At 41.6% G+C, this 14,765-nt stretch overlaps 1 protein-coding gene across 1 annotated transcript; it reads right to left on the bottom strand.

Moving 5' to 3' along the window:
- Positions 1–7,155: 7,155 nt before the first annotated feature.
- Positions 7,156–13,708, bottom strand: nfil3-4 (nuclear factor, interleukin 3 regulated, member 4). Its single transcript, XM_027018111.2, has 2 exons — positions 13,528–13,708; positions 7,156–8,134 (listed from the first exon to the last, which is right to left on the bottom strand). The coding sequence occupies exon 2, from the start codon at positions 8,001–8,003 to the stop codon at positions 7,218–7,220; it is 786 nt and encodes a 261-aa protein (XP_026873912.2). The 5' UTR covers positions 8,004–8,134; positions 13,528–13,708; the 3' UTR covers positions 7,156–7,217.
- Positions 13,709–14,765: the final 1,057 nt, after the last annotated feature.

Raw genomic sequence — 14,765 nt, 5'->3', positions numbered from 1 at the left:
AGCAACAATGCCTCTTGCAGGAGAGACATCGAGGTTTTCCCAGAGGCTCGTTGGGTCGAGAGACCACGGTGACAACAGAGACCTTGGAAGAACCCATGCAACTGGGTGTGGCCAGAATGCACCGTCAGTGCAGAGAGCAGAAAAAGGGGAACGACCCGGTGAGTTTCTCCCCAGCCCTTTCAATGTTGCAAGTGCCGATCAAAGTGTCGCACAAGGGTCGCTTTGTTTTCTCGGCAGCATTAGTGGACTCTGGGGTGGCGGGGAACGTAATGGACTGGGACTTCGCGAAGAGGCTAGGGATAAAGCAAACCTCCTTTTACCTAATCCCTTCGCGCTCTCACCCTGTCACATTAGGCCTCTTGTGGCAACGCAAACACAACCCTCACCTGCTGTGGTCCAAGAACCACATATTCGCATGGGTGCTCTCTTGTGGTAAGCAGTGCCTCCTTAACAGGACAGTGTGTCTTCAGTCTACCTCGAATGAGAGCCCGGAGGTTGATAGGGACCTCACCATCCCCCAGGAGTACCACGACCTGGCTGAGGTGTTCAGTCTGGTGAAGGCTACACAGCCCAGACCCGCCATCAGGAGTGGGACTGCACCATAAACCTCAAGGAAGGATCCATACCTCCTAGGAGCAGGACCTACCCTCTCTCCCAGGAGGAAACCAGGGCCATGGAACAGTACATCAGCGAGGCCACAGCACAGTGTTACATACGCCCCTCAACTTCTCCAGCATCAGCAGACGTATTCTTGGTCGAAAAGAAGGATGGAGGGTTGAGGCCGTGTGTGGACTACTGGGGACTTAACAAACTACTGGTTAAGTACCCCATCCCCTCCCCCTGCTCCCTGCAGTGCTTGAGCAGTTAAGGGGGCCCGGTATTTCAGTAGGTTAGACTTGTGACCTGCCTACAACCTCATTAGGATCAGGGAAGGGGACGAATTGAAGGCTGGCTTTAGCACATCTGCCGGTCACTATGAGTACTTGGTTCTGCCGTATGGTTTGGCTACAGCCCCCTCAATATTCCAGGCATATTTTAATGAGGTCTTAAGGGAGTTCCTGGGTAGATTGGTCATTGCGTATATTGATGACATCTTGATCTATTCCGTCTCCTTTGACCAACATGTGCATGACATTCGTGCTGTTCTCTGTACCCTTTTGAAGAACCAGCTTTACTGCAAGCTAAAAAAGTGCAAGTTTCATTGCAGAGCGGTGAACTTTTTAGGGTACATTATAAGGGAGGGTAGCGTAAGCATGCAACCCAGCAAGGTGGAAGCCATGACAGACTGCTCAAGACCCGGACGCACCGGGAATTGCAGCTCTTCTTGAGATTTGCGAACTTTAACAGACGCTTCATAAAATCTTTTAGCACCATAGTCAATCCCCTCATGAACTTGCTTAGGTGAAAAACTAAACAGCTAAGGTGGGGTGAGGCAGCAGAGAGTGTGCTTGTGGACCTGAAGACTGCCTTCTCCACTGCTTCCATGTTGCAACAACCCGACCCAGAGAGACCCTTTACTGTGGAGGTAGACTCCTCGGATGTGGGAGTAGGAGCTGTGCTGTCCCAAGCAAGAGGGGAGGAAGGTAAACTAGGGCCCATCGCTTACTTTTCAAGGAAGCTGAGCCCGTCCGGTGTGGGGGACAGAGAACTCCTGGTGACGAAACTTGCATTGGAGGAGCGGAGGCATTGGCTGGAGGGAGCGAGACGTCCCTTCACCGTCATCACCGATCACAAAAAGTTTGAACTCTAGGCAGGTGCGGTGGTCTCTTTTCCTCTCCAGGTTTGCATTTCGTGTCACCTACAGGCTGGGAGAGAAAAACGTGAGGACGTGTTCTCTTGGCAACAACATGCTGAGGCCCAGTCTTCCAGTCAGGAACCGGTGCTCCCCCCCTCGTGTTTCTTGGCTGTGGTGACCTGGGACATCGACTGCAGCATAGAGGCCGCGAACCCGCGTACCCAATGTCCGGGATCGACGCACACCATGCAACTGTTGAACGCAAGATACTGGTGGCCAGCCATGCACAGATACCTGACAATGTCCGTGTCCTCGTGCACTGACTGTGCTCACAGCAAGACCCTGTGCACTCCTCCTGCCGGTAAGCTACTCCTCCTCCCCACTCCTCAGCGACCTTGGTCCCACATCTCGATAGATTGTCACGGCCCTGCCTGCTTCTGAGGGGAACACAACCATTTTGGTGATCGTGGATCGCTTCTCCAAAATGGTTAGGTTCGTCCCGCTAAAAGGCCTACCCAAAAAAGCGGACTTGCTTTTCTGCCATGTCTTCAAACAGTTTGGGTTGTAGGAGGACATTGTCTCAGACAGGGGGCTCAGTTCACCTCATGACCTTGAAAGAAACTGCTTGGGAAACTGAATATTACCGTGAGTCTGACGTCAGGTTACCATCCCCAGGCCAATGGCCAAGTGGAGAGGCTAAACCAGGAATTGGGCAAGTTCCTTCGTCTGTACTGTTGGCGACATCCAGAGACCTGGAGTGCATACCTAGTGTGGACCGAATACGCACAAAACTGTCATGCTGGAACAAGGCTAACACCATTTGAATGTGTTTTAGGGTACCCCCACTCGCTGGGAGGACCACAGTACACACCTACCAGCCTACTAACCATGTGCACCTGTCCCTTGTTTCTCCCTTCCACTATTTCAACCCGCAGGTCAGCAGGGACGGCGCTGCGCATTAGCAGATTACCTGTTGTGGAACCGACACGGAAAAACACAAGCAGCACTTACCGTTTTTCATTTTTGTGGCTATACGCTAGTACCTTTTTAGTTATGGAAAATAAAGAGCACCTTCTAGCAACCACACCTCTTGCTCCCTCTGTGCTGCCAGCATCACACCATGCTCTTTTCTCTTTAGGGTAGGAACATTTTAGTTATTTCATGTCTCATTAAACAAGATTAAAAGGTGAGCAGACTTCTACAAATTTTAAATACATAAATGAATATATTCAGGATTTAGCTGAGAACTCGCTTCTTATTTAGCTCTTAGCTAGACTTATTAAATATGAGAGTCCCTAGACACATACTCTGTTACACCTGCATTTATTAATTGACTAAATAAACATCACATTTCTTGAATGTGAATCAAGTAAAAGCTAAAAATAAAAACAAGACTATAAATTTGAGTATTTAACTTTAAGTGTTCTGGAGCTGTCCTATGTGTCATCTCTTGGCTTTACGTACACAGCCCTGCCATGTGTCCACATGCTCTAGTTTTGGCTAAGAGTCCTAAGTTGCAGCTTGGTGTTTGCACTTCTGCAGCTGAACTTCTGGACATACCTCTTAACAAGCTTGAGAGGTGGAAACTGTCACTGCATGTGTAGAATGCTACTGTATATAATGGTGTGTTTCAGAGCCAAGCAATAGTCTCCACACCAAGGTCTGTGGTCTATGAATAATACTGAAAAAGAGAAGTTCTGTAGACCTCTACTGTTTCACTTTTAGCGAGATAATGTTCAGCTATTATTCAACAGCTTGAGTAGGAAACGTATGTATGTGTATTTAGATATGGGATTTAACAGATAGCATAAGACAATCAATGCAATTCAAATTTAAATTTATATTTACATGTCACTTTCTGGAAGGATTTTGTTTACCATTGATGTGTCATGATATTCTAACAATGAACCACTTCATTCATAGCAATGATTTTTAAATAAATGTTGCACTTGTTAACTTAATTTTAGGCTAATGTTCATAACATCATCTTTTCAGATTTTTCTGATTTATTTGCTTTGCTAATAAATAAATTCAAGCTTCTGCAATTTTAACTAACAATTATTTACATGGAGGAGTTGTGAATAGAGAATGATACATCTAAAGCTTAGGGCTGATCTAAGCTTTAGATGCCTCTAGCCCTAAGCTCTGGATATATCATTCTTAAGCATAGCTATGCTTAACACTTGACTTTGTAAAACTTAACAATTAGTTGGCAGGGGAAGTAATTCAAATTAGGCTACTGGCTTAACTGTTCTGAGGATTTACTGCTTAGGTGGGTTGTGTTGCAAGTAAAAAGTACAGTATATATATAGTACTACTAAACTATGTATAGTGTTCTCAATAGTTTGTATTTTTTCTGCATCAAACAGCAAGCAGTACATAGCTATATACATTGCCAAGACATGGGGAAGAATTGCAGGGTAAATGAGAATGTAAATAGAAGAACAAACTATATAGTATACAAAGAATGTCAAGTTTACAAAGTAAATAAACAGTACAATCAAGGCATATGGCCTTAACAGTCCAATTCAGACAGATAGAATCAGTGAGGCACATTAATTTAACATACAAAACCCAGTTTTATCCAAGCCTACGTCACATCACTATGGTTCATCATTATACAGAAATAAAAACATTGGTTGGCAGGTGAACTCAGTCTGAAGTGGCATTAAAATTCAGAAGCCAAACTCTGCACTTCTGTGAATCTGAGTTCATTTGCTTTGAGGATGTGAGGAGCCAAACTAATAGACAAAGATTACAATCTGTTAAGTTCCCCTTTTCTCTTTTTTCTTCTGCTGCGTTTTTGACTCTAGTGCTCATCAGGGGAACCAGAAGAAAAGCGTCAAACTTTCAGCCCCCCCTGGCCAATCTCCTTCTTCAGGTCTAAACACCACCACCTAAACCTCATGGAGGGTGGAGCTGGTGGGTGCACATTGCATGTCATTTGGCACCTCTATCTCTGCAGCCACATGACATAGGTATACTGCAATAACAAGGCCTAAATGTGTTGTTTTCTGCATCATATCTGGATCATGCCAAACTGACTGTCACATATTACGTGTATCTATAGACATTTGGGTTTTTAAATACCATGTTGAGCAATTAGCAAAGAAACCCCTAAGATTTAGCTTTCCTTTACTGGAAACATAACAATAACAACAACAACAACAACAAGAATAATATTAGTAATGATGATGATAAAGACGGCAATAATAATCTGTCCTGTTTTCTGTCTAAGTGCCTCACTTTATATGTACTTAAGTTCCCCTGAGCTCCCGAGAGGTTTTCACCTTCATCGTTACCTTTGGTTTGCTCAGGTGTCTGAATTTTCTGTTAACCTGCTTGGCGACGTTGTGTACTAGTAAAAGCACTGCATTAACCAAGTCAAATTAACTACTACTACTACTACTACTACTTCTTCTACTAATAATAAGTGTTCTTCTGGAGCTGTTATGCATTATAATAAAGCATTATAATCAATGGCTTCACCATTTTCTTCTATTGTCACTTTTAGGAAGTATATCCTAGATCTTAAGAAGAAAAAATGATAGTTTGATGCATATTTACAAAATATTACAGCTAATAGCCATTTTAGTGACCATTTCACTACTAAACAGACCAACCAGTTTTAAAACATTTTCCTGGACACAAAACATTATTTCACTTTCGAGCAACTTCTTCACTGCCTTAGTCATGAAATAAGTCAGAATTATAATGAATCAGGGGTTGCTTGGGAAATGTCTTCGGTGTTAATCTGAGCTGTCACTCAGTGTTGTTGGTGTGCAGTGTCTTGTTTGTGGGGACTGCTGGAGGAACTGCGATTGATTACTAACTCATGTGAGTCATATCTGCTGACAAACACCCCCTTCCCCACTTTCCAGACCCTTTCATCACCACTGAAACTGCATTTGCAGCCCCCTCTCTTAACACTGCAAAACCACAATTCGCGCGACTCATTCCTGCAACTTTATTAACACTAGCAAGTATTGTCACATTACCCAAATTTCCTTGCAGACCTTTCTTTCAACAAAACCTGGAAAAAAAGAAAGATGAACACATTCATGTTACATATATGTTTATTATGTAGCATGTAAATTCTTATAACATTCCACCTGGCATTAGTGATATCTAATAATGATGCAATGTGCTAACATGTTACCGGACTATCATTAGCTTTTAGCCATGGTTAAGATTACACAATAATAAAAGTCTCGCAAAATTATTTATTTATTACATTTTCTATAAAAATGTATATTTCTTTCAGTACAGACATAAGAAACCAACTCAGTTATAGAACTGAGAATGTTAGAATTTAAGACTCAGAAGAAAAATAGACATCTATGTTCATTGTTTACTCAGGTCTCCATACAAATAGACCATTTTGCAATGAGAGAAGGAAGTAGTAGCAGGAGGCATGCAGATGAGGAAAGAGCCAGCAAGGCCTGTGGTGATTAATTATTATAACTTAGCCTATATTTTATCATTAGCTCGCTAAAAGTGCCAGAAGCTATATTGGACAAGTCGTTGTCTACTTGGGCTGCAATATTAGGAATAAACTAGATGTTTGAGAATCAAAGCCATTTAAATACCACCATTTACATTTGTCTGATGCTTTTATCCAAAGCGACTTACAAATATGACCAAGTACAAGTTGAGGGTTAAGGGCCTTGCTCAGGGGCAAAACAGTGGCAACCTGGTACAAGTCAAGTACCTTAACCACTGAGCTACCACTGCCCCTAACCTGAATGCAAAGAGCATGTGTTAAGTTACTCTCTGACTCTAATGAGTGTGCTAAGACAATAGGGTCTAAACCGATGTACTCTGAGGTGAGAGTTTGATGAGGTGAGAGTGAGTGAGACTAACTGAATTTGTTGCTAAACTTCTAGTAGGTGATAAATGTTAAAAGAAAGAACATGTTTCCAGTATGTGTTCCTTCACATATTTTATGCTTCCTGCAGTTATATCCATGAAAATGCTCAAATTGTTATGTTTCATTATCTTTCACAGAGTTAAATTACAGAAGAAATGTAATTTTTTAGGATATTTGGAAACCTCCTGTTAATTTGTCAGTTAATTTGTCATCTCTAAGAAGGGTCTATCTAAGAATGCAACTCTGAGTGCACAGGATGTGTAGAATGCTGCAAAGTCTGCTAGCAACCTTCATGAGCACATGAGAAGAAAGCACATGTTAGTCATTACTGTCCCAGGCTGGAAATACTATTATGCAATAGTGGGCAGATATATGCTCCCAGTAGATATATATCTCATCCTAGATTGGCAATTGTCTTGCTCTAGTTAGTAACAGTTGATCTTGGCTATGATGGTGGTATAAACTTGGCAAAAAAGAATAGATGGATTTAGAGGTTGTTTTTTTTTTTTTTTTTTTTTTTTTTTTTTTTTTGCATAAGCATGGTATACATCACAATGTTTGAAAGGTTTAACAATCATACAGCCCCTTGTCACCATTCTGATCACTCTAGTATTAGTCAGATACACATATGGGCTGTGGGGACATGGCTGTGGTTCTGCTATGTTTGTTCTCTGCTGCTTTGGGGTTCTTCAGCCTTAGCTTGTGAGGCAGGGAGGCACTGCCATTGGCTGGAACCTGTTGCTCACCCTCCTCATCTGATGCAGGCCTGTGATCCCTGGACCTCAGCCGTGGGAGATCCAGGTGGGAGGTGGCCAGTGGTGAGAAGACTGGGCCTGGGAGCATGGATGCATTCGAGGAGGACAGGAGGCCTTGGGCATCCAGAGGGTAAGCGCAGCCCCTGCTGATGGGGAAGGAGTGTGTGGGTATGAACCCTGAGGAAGGGTGCGTGGGTATGGTCACTGGTGGTCGCTGGCATCCAGGCAGCTGGGGAGGTTCCTGAACCCTTTTTTCCCAGTAGCGCTCTCTGTCTAGGTGAGGGCTTGCTGTGTATGGGGCATAGGGAGGTATTTGTAGGAAGCACCTCTGGTGGGCTGCGTAAGGAGGATTAGTGCCAAGGAGACCGTAGCGGAGCTTCAGGCTCAAGAGCTCAGCTCGTAGAGCTGCGTTCTCCTCGCACAGGGCCACCAGCCGTGTCTCCAGCATGTAGTCGTTCACCCGCCGCTTCTCCCGCGAGCGCTTGGCCGCCTCGTTGTTCTTGCGGCGCTTTTCCCAATACGAGGCGTCCTTCTTCTCTTCTGGGGTGAACTCTCGTTTGCGGCGTAGGCTGAGGCCTCGGTGGGAAGGCTCCTCGGACTCCCCCTCTGACTCCTGCCTGATCCGCGAGAACGCCGACTCCATCCTCTCCAGGCCGTGGCCGGGGAGCGACGGACTGTTTCGGTATGGCTCTCCTTGATGTGCTGCTCACGGTAAGCATGCACTCTGACACTTTCCTTGAGATCACTGCTTGGACACTGTGTCAACTCTTTTACCTAGAAGGAAAGGACACAAAACAAGACAGAATCTTCACAATGTGAAGCTTTTGTTCGCTACACAGGGCCCTGTGTACCGCATCCTTCGAAAGAACAGTGCACGCTTTAAAGAGCTGGGAGTAAATCAACATAGTGAAGCCCATGAGATTGACATCCAGTTTAATTCCAGTTGTTGACGATTACACCTGCCTGAGCTTCAGAAGCTTTGGTTTGCTAAGGTTATGTATGATTACTTTCCTGTAATGATTTCTCATGAAGGACAAGGGTTTAGTGAAAAAAGGAAAGTCCCTTTGTGGTTGTGACAAAGCCTCAAACAACCCATCTAACAGCTTTTTTTTAAATTCAGGTAACAATAGAATAACTAATTACTTATGTAGCTTATCGCCTTATTGCTGGTCTATGGTAAGAAGTAATAATAATAATTGACAAATGCAGTAGTCATGGTCCTGAGATAAGACAAGAATCAACTGCTTCTAATAATTTTTTGACCTGACTGAAGAGATGGAAAAGATGGTTTTAATGATACTATAATAATTTAGAGCTTATAAGTACTTGTTGACATATTAACATAGAAATATTGACATAGCTTTGAGTACAAGATTCCACAGCTGTGTCAGATAGACACTGCGTGGGCCACTTGTCATATGTATAACCCACATTTTATGTAAATGTAGTAGCCCCCACTCTAGATTTGAGACAGGACAGGACACAAACACACACCGAATCACATGCATGAAAAGGAAGAAAAATTCAAAATGGATAAATAAACTGTGAGACAATACAAGAAGCTGATTCTTTTTGTAACTTCCGTTCTGATATCATTGGCACACTGTACTCTTTCTCCAAACTGCTACTTAAGAGGAACTTATCTTATCTGCTTTCCTGTTTCACTACGTAGATAGCAATTAGTACAGTTTTGCTTGAACTGAGTGAAATAAACGCCAGACCTGGCTTGGGTAAAATGAACTTGTATAAACTCAGTGGAGGTTTTTTTGAAAAGTATTTTAGTATTAGAACAAGGTGTGTAGAAACAATTTGCTAATGGAACCTACGTAAGATTTGATCAGTTCATCCTTTATCCCACACAAAACCCCCACTTCAAGCTGCCCACATTCTTATTCTGGTGTCTCATACTTGACCTTGTCCACTCTTATAGTTTGTGAAGTGCCTTAGCATGTGCTGGCTAACCACATCCTCCACCCTTCCCCCACGTCTATTCCGCCCCTATTCACAGGAGATGGATCTCAGCTGACAGTACAACAAGAACTAAGCAAGTGAGGCTACAGCTGAAGGTTCACCACACGATGTGTGAGATGGACGCTTTGGCCAAGCACAAAGCCACTCAAGCTTTTCTGTGTTCACTTGATTGAAAGAAATGAAAAAAAGAAGCCAGTCTAGAGGTGATAGGGACACATGCTTGGGCAAAACCACAGCGATAAGAGACGTTACATGTAGAGTAGTACCCATGAGCCCTCTTGCGAGGCGTATGTCACAACTAGCCCCAACGGAAAGCTAACATGAGGTGTCAAATGATGATGTTTACCAGTTATGTCAGAAAGTACAAATACTGCTAAATTAAGATATATTATTACATGAAAGAAAACAATAAGTAACACTGACTACTTAAAATAGAAATTCAAAATAAAAATATTTCTTTGGAGTCCCTACAGAATTCATAGAGAAATATGTAGTACTATAAAGTCCTCACCATGTCCATCACACGAATGTCTAGATTAACATGATAGAATTGATAGACGTAGACAATGTTACTGACAATGTAACTGACATATTAGGGTTATACTGTAAAATATCCAAAATGTTTTATTTTAAATGACCTATAGTGTTTCTTACTGATGCCAGAGAGTCACAGATCACTAGAGGCAATACTCACTGAATGGAGTAACACAGTTTCATTTACACACTACACAGATTACACTTAGTGCGACTTAATCCATTCATTATTCAGGAAGGTTCAGGACTTTAGAAATGGCCAAACTCTGGCATTCTTGGCCTGATGTCAAAGTTAAGAAATATAAGATGTTTTAATAATAATACACTCACAAAAGGAAGTCATTTTAAACATGGCACTGCGATTACACCCTGACTGACAATGAGTTATTACTACATACGCCCTTAAAATACCCATTAGAAATCACTGAATTTTGCAGATCGGTTTTTGCACAGCTACAACAAATACTTCCTAATAATAACAACGATTTTAATAATAATTATGACTGTGTTAATAATGTCACTATTAACCCCTTGTTCCCCAAGAACACACTAATGAGCCCAGACCCAGCTTTCATATTTGGGTCAGTGTAGATACTGAATAATTCAGTGTAGTTACCAGATAATATGCCTTACACTTAACAACTAAATAATATGTCTGGAGTTTAAGAGGTTAGAAATGTACAGATGTACAGTATGTATATTACTGTGTATTATATTACAGCATGTTTATTATGGTACCGCTGTAGTGCTATATATATTGTATATATGTTTTACATCCTCTTATAACTCAAATTTAAATACCACATTTTTAAATGAGTCTTGCTATCCACAGTAATATGCAACAGTGCCACCAACGCATCAGAACTGTTATTTTTATGATTTGATAGAGCAAACCTTTCTTTAGTCTGACAAGGTTTTTCTGTTGGAACAATATTATGTGGAATCGTTAATGTTCTTCCCAACACCAGATGTCAGCTTGATATCAAACTGATCTAATTATGTCATTTGCTTCAGTTCTTCACTTTGCTGCTCTGCTCTGTAAATACATGGCAGGAAAATTGCTCGGATACTCCCGTATATAGACTTTGGCTGTATTGTTTCACTTTGTCATTTTGACCTTTACCACAGACATATAAATATACTTCATAAACGTTCTGATAAGTTGTTGGACTGGAGAAATGCAGGCCAGCATCGGTGGACTGGGACATATTGTAGATCAGTGCCATATTGTAGATCTCTATCAAAAGGCTCTATACTGTCCCCATGAAATGACTGCAAAAGAAAACTGCTCTACTTTACTGCCTTGCATGTGACTGTGGACATGATAGCAAAGGTTTGGTGGGTTTAGGAGCTTGTTTCTACTGAGAACTATATGCTTTGGGAGTCTAGTGATCGGTAGCTTTTGATCAATTTCTTCATCCTCTATGATCTTGGGTGCTCTTCTTTTCGATTTTTTTGTTTCCATCGTAGCCAGTCAAATTCTTCTTTGCACTCGGGATCAGTGTGTGCATGGCATGCACGCACAGGTGGCAAAGCCATCACATTTGTCCAAGACGTTTTTCCTTCTTCTAATGCTCCTTGCTCACTGCTCCTTGCAATTAGAATTTGGCTGTGCTAAACCTTCTTCACACCTACTGCAGACATTTCCATGATGTCATGCTTTTGTGCCCACCAGTCAGCCATTGTTAGAGATGATCATGAACAATCATAGTTGTTGTTTTAGCAATTTATCTGAACCAGATCATACTTCTTACTTGCTCATCACTTCTACAGTTCTTAAAGTTGTAAATAACTTGTAAATATAACTGCATGTCAATCAGAACAAGTCACTCATCTGTATGATTACATAGCAGACATAGGGACTTAACATTCTCTCCTGAGCAAGCTAACAACCCGAACACTTTGCAAGGCATGCTGGTTAAAAACATGCAGCACTAGACACCATGTCCAGCTCAGTAGGAATCTAAGACGTCAGTACTGTAATAGTTGCTGTTCCACACCATCTAAATAGCCATGCTGTGAACTTTGCAAGACAAACTTAGATGTAGTTGCTTCATGTTTCACAAAACAGTTTAGTTTGTTTGTTGCTCTTGTGCCACTCCATCCATCAAGTGGCATGAATAAAAAGAGTTTGAAAATGGGGGAAAGTAGGACAGGGGCAAAGCTTTGCGAGGACCACCGTTTAAAAATACGCGCACGTTTGCTATACTGCTTTATACCTCTACTACCACCACACAGGCTCAGACTAGAAACAGACTCCTCCCGCCTGTCCCTTCTGCTTCTTCCCTTCCAATACCTGTAGGTTAACAACAGAAGAGCCACGATGGCCAAGAAATTGCCGTCGGCTCCTCAAGCTGCCACTCAAGGCTGCGTCAGTGCTGACCTTGCGGGCTCGAGAGCTGCTGCAATAATACTGAAAAGAACGATTTTCGTTTTTTGGTTTCGTCAGTGTCAAGCAGCAAGGGCCGTGGAACAGGCAGCAAGATGGAGACTTCCTGGAGCGAGCTCTCCCGGGGCCCCGGGGAGAACAGCACCTGCTGCTTATTAACTGTCTAATTTTAGACACTGCTTTTCAGTAACAAACTCCTCATAAACTTCTTCTTTTTGCCACATAGAGCTGTTTCTTTTACCACAAGGCACCTGGTCTTTCGTTAAAATGTCTTTTGTTGTTGAACAGAAAATAAAATCCAATGGCTGGAGACTGCAGCTGGTGTTTTTCCCTTGAAAGTGTGTTAGCATGACTAATTGAGTAGGATTTATTGACCATCAGGTTGTGTGTGTGTGTGTGTGTATATATATATATATATATATATATATATATATATATATATATATATATATATATATATATATATATATATATATATATATTGGCTTTGTACTCCAGATTGGTGCTTTGCCACGTCTTCCATATCTGTTTCGATATTTTAGATTCAATAATGAATATCTCTAATCAAACATCCTTTACACATGCCTACCTACTAGTGGCCCAAAATCTATACCTCTCTCTCAAACAAATTGAAACTCACTATGAACTGGTATAGGTCTAATAGGCAAATTTACAAAAAAAATACATCACTTTTAACAGTCATACAACAGCACGTAGTTTGAAAAGCCCTAGTTTAATTCACTTTTACTACGGCCTATGTGTACAAGTAATATAAGTTTGTGTAAATATACGTTGATGATTGTTAGAATTACTTATCGCTAAATGTTCTAAATGGTTATTAAGGACAGTCTTTGGGCAGTTTGATTTCTGCCATGTAGAGCATTTCCTTCAACTCTTGCAGTAGTTAAAGTGGAGCTTGATACGATAACTGTTCTGTACGGCGCGTGTTACGGTGAGTAAACGTAGCCTGTGCTGGTTTTTCTTTTGATTTCTTGTTGAAAATGTTATTATCTTCGAAGATGGTTGATATGATGGAGGCAAGCTGAGTGAAAACGCTTTTCTCCCGGAAGCTCTTTTGTCAAAGAAACCTCCCAAAGTGTCCACAAAATAAAAAGCACATGTTTATTATTTGCTATAATCATGTATCACTTAACTACTCAGCCGAATCGAATTCGCACTGCATAATATCAACATAATATAATACGACATCATCTCACTATCTAACGTTTGTTTAGAATTGGCAACACCAGAAAAGAATTACTTCATGTCCTACCTTTCATTCATAGAAGCATGCTGGCTTGCTGAACACTGACATTAGCAGTAACGTTCAGCATCTATTGATGCCATTCACACACTCTCCACCTCCCCCTGACAGCGAGGGAGCTGAATGTCTCACCTGACACTATGATAGGCGAGTGGTCTGCCTGCTAGAGTGTGGTGCTTTTTGGTGTTATTGTCACTGTGAGTCTGAATCTATCTGTCTGCCTCTTACGGGATGCATTCTGCCCACAAGACTCTCTATCACTCTACTTCTCCTATACACTTAGATCAAAGGTCTGCACTGTGGTCCCTATGTGTGTGTGTTTGTCTGTGTGCAAATGTATGCATGTATGTGTCTGCATGTGTGTATGTAAAAGAAAGCCCACACAAATAGTGTTGTGCAGTAAGGTTGTAGATGTGGTTTGATATGCATCGCATCTACTGATGTACAGATATGTTGACCTCTACAAACACAGCGAATGTATTCTTTCTCATCCCCTCTTTCTTTCTCTCTCTCGCACTCTGATTCTCATTCTCTCTTTCCTTTTGTCTCTCAGTAGTCATATATCATCTTCTTTGTCTATACATATAATTAATAAGAGGGCTAAGTTATTCGTATGTCATTGATTGCTCTTCTGCAGTATTTTACATTACTTTCACATTGTTAAAAATCAAACTTTGATTTGAGTAAAACCTCCTTGCTTAAGGAAAGTTTAAGCTTTTATAAGGAAAGGGAAAAACAGACATTTTAAACATCTTTTATGTTGTATTTATCAGATAAAGATAATAATATTAATGTATCTTATTGACATATTTGTAATGTAACTTGCTAAATATTTGCCCGGCCTTCTGCACAAACCACGTGGCCACAGTCTGTGAAGTTACACTCACGGCGAAATACATTTTCAATCGAGAGAGGGCGCAACACCCCCCTCCAAAAGCCGATCGTGTACATTTACATGGCTATTGCGCCCCCTAGTGGACATAATATTCAGCACTGACACGGCACAATATATGACTCCATGGTTGGGATAAGTAACCGACTACATGCTTACTGCACTCTGAACTCTTAGCGGAGGTATCAGCAACCAAGACTTCGTTCACATTTCTACATTTGTTAAAGATCTCCTATTATTGATAAGTCTCTTCTGGCAGCCGCTCTGATTCTAGTTTTCCAAATTCATTGTAGAATTAAGGCAATCTTAAATGAGAGTGGGAGAGTCTTTAGTGTAATACCAGCTTTGCCATTTA

Source organism: Electrophorus electricus, chromosome 26 (assembly GCF_013358815.1).
Source record: "Electrophorus electricus isolate fEleEle1 chromosome 26, fEleEle1.pri, whole genome shotgun sequence".
NCBI lineage: Eukaryota > Metazoa > Chordata > Actinopteri > Gymnotiformes > Gymnotidae > Electrophorus > Electrophorus electricus.
The sequence above is the reverse complement of the archived record's forward strand: the minus strand, read 5'-3'. Positions and strand labels throughout refer to the sequence as shown.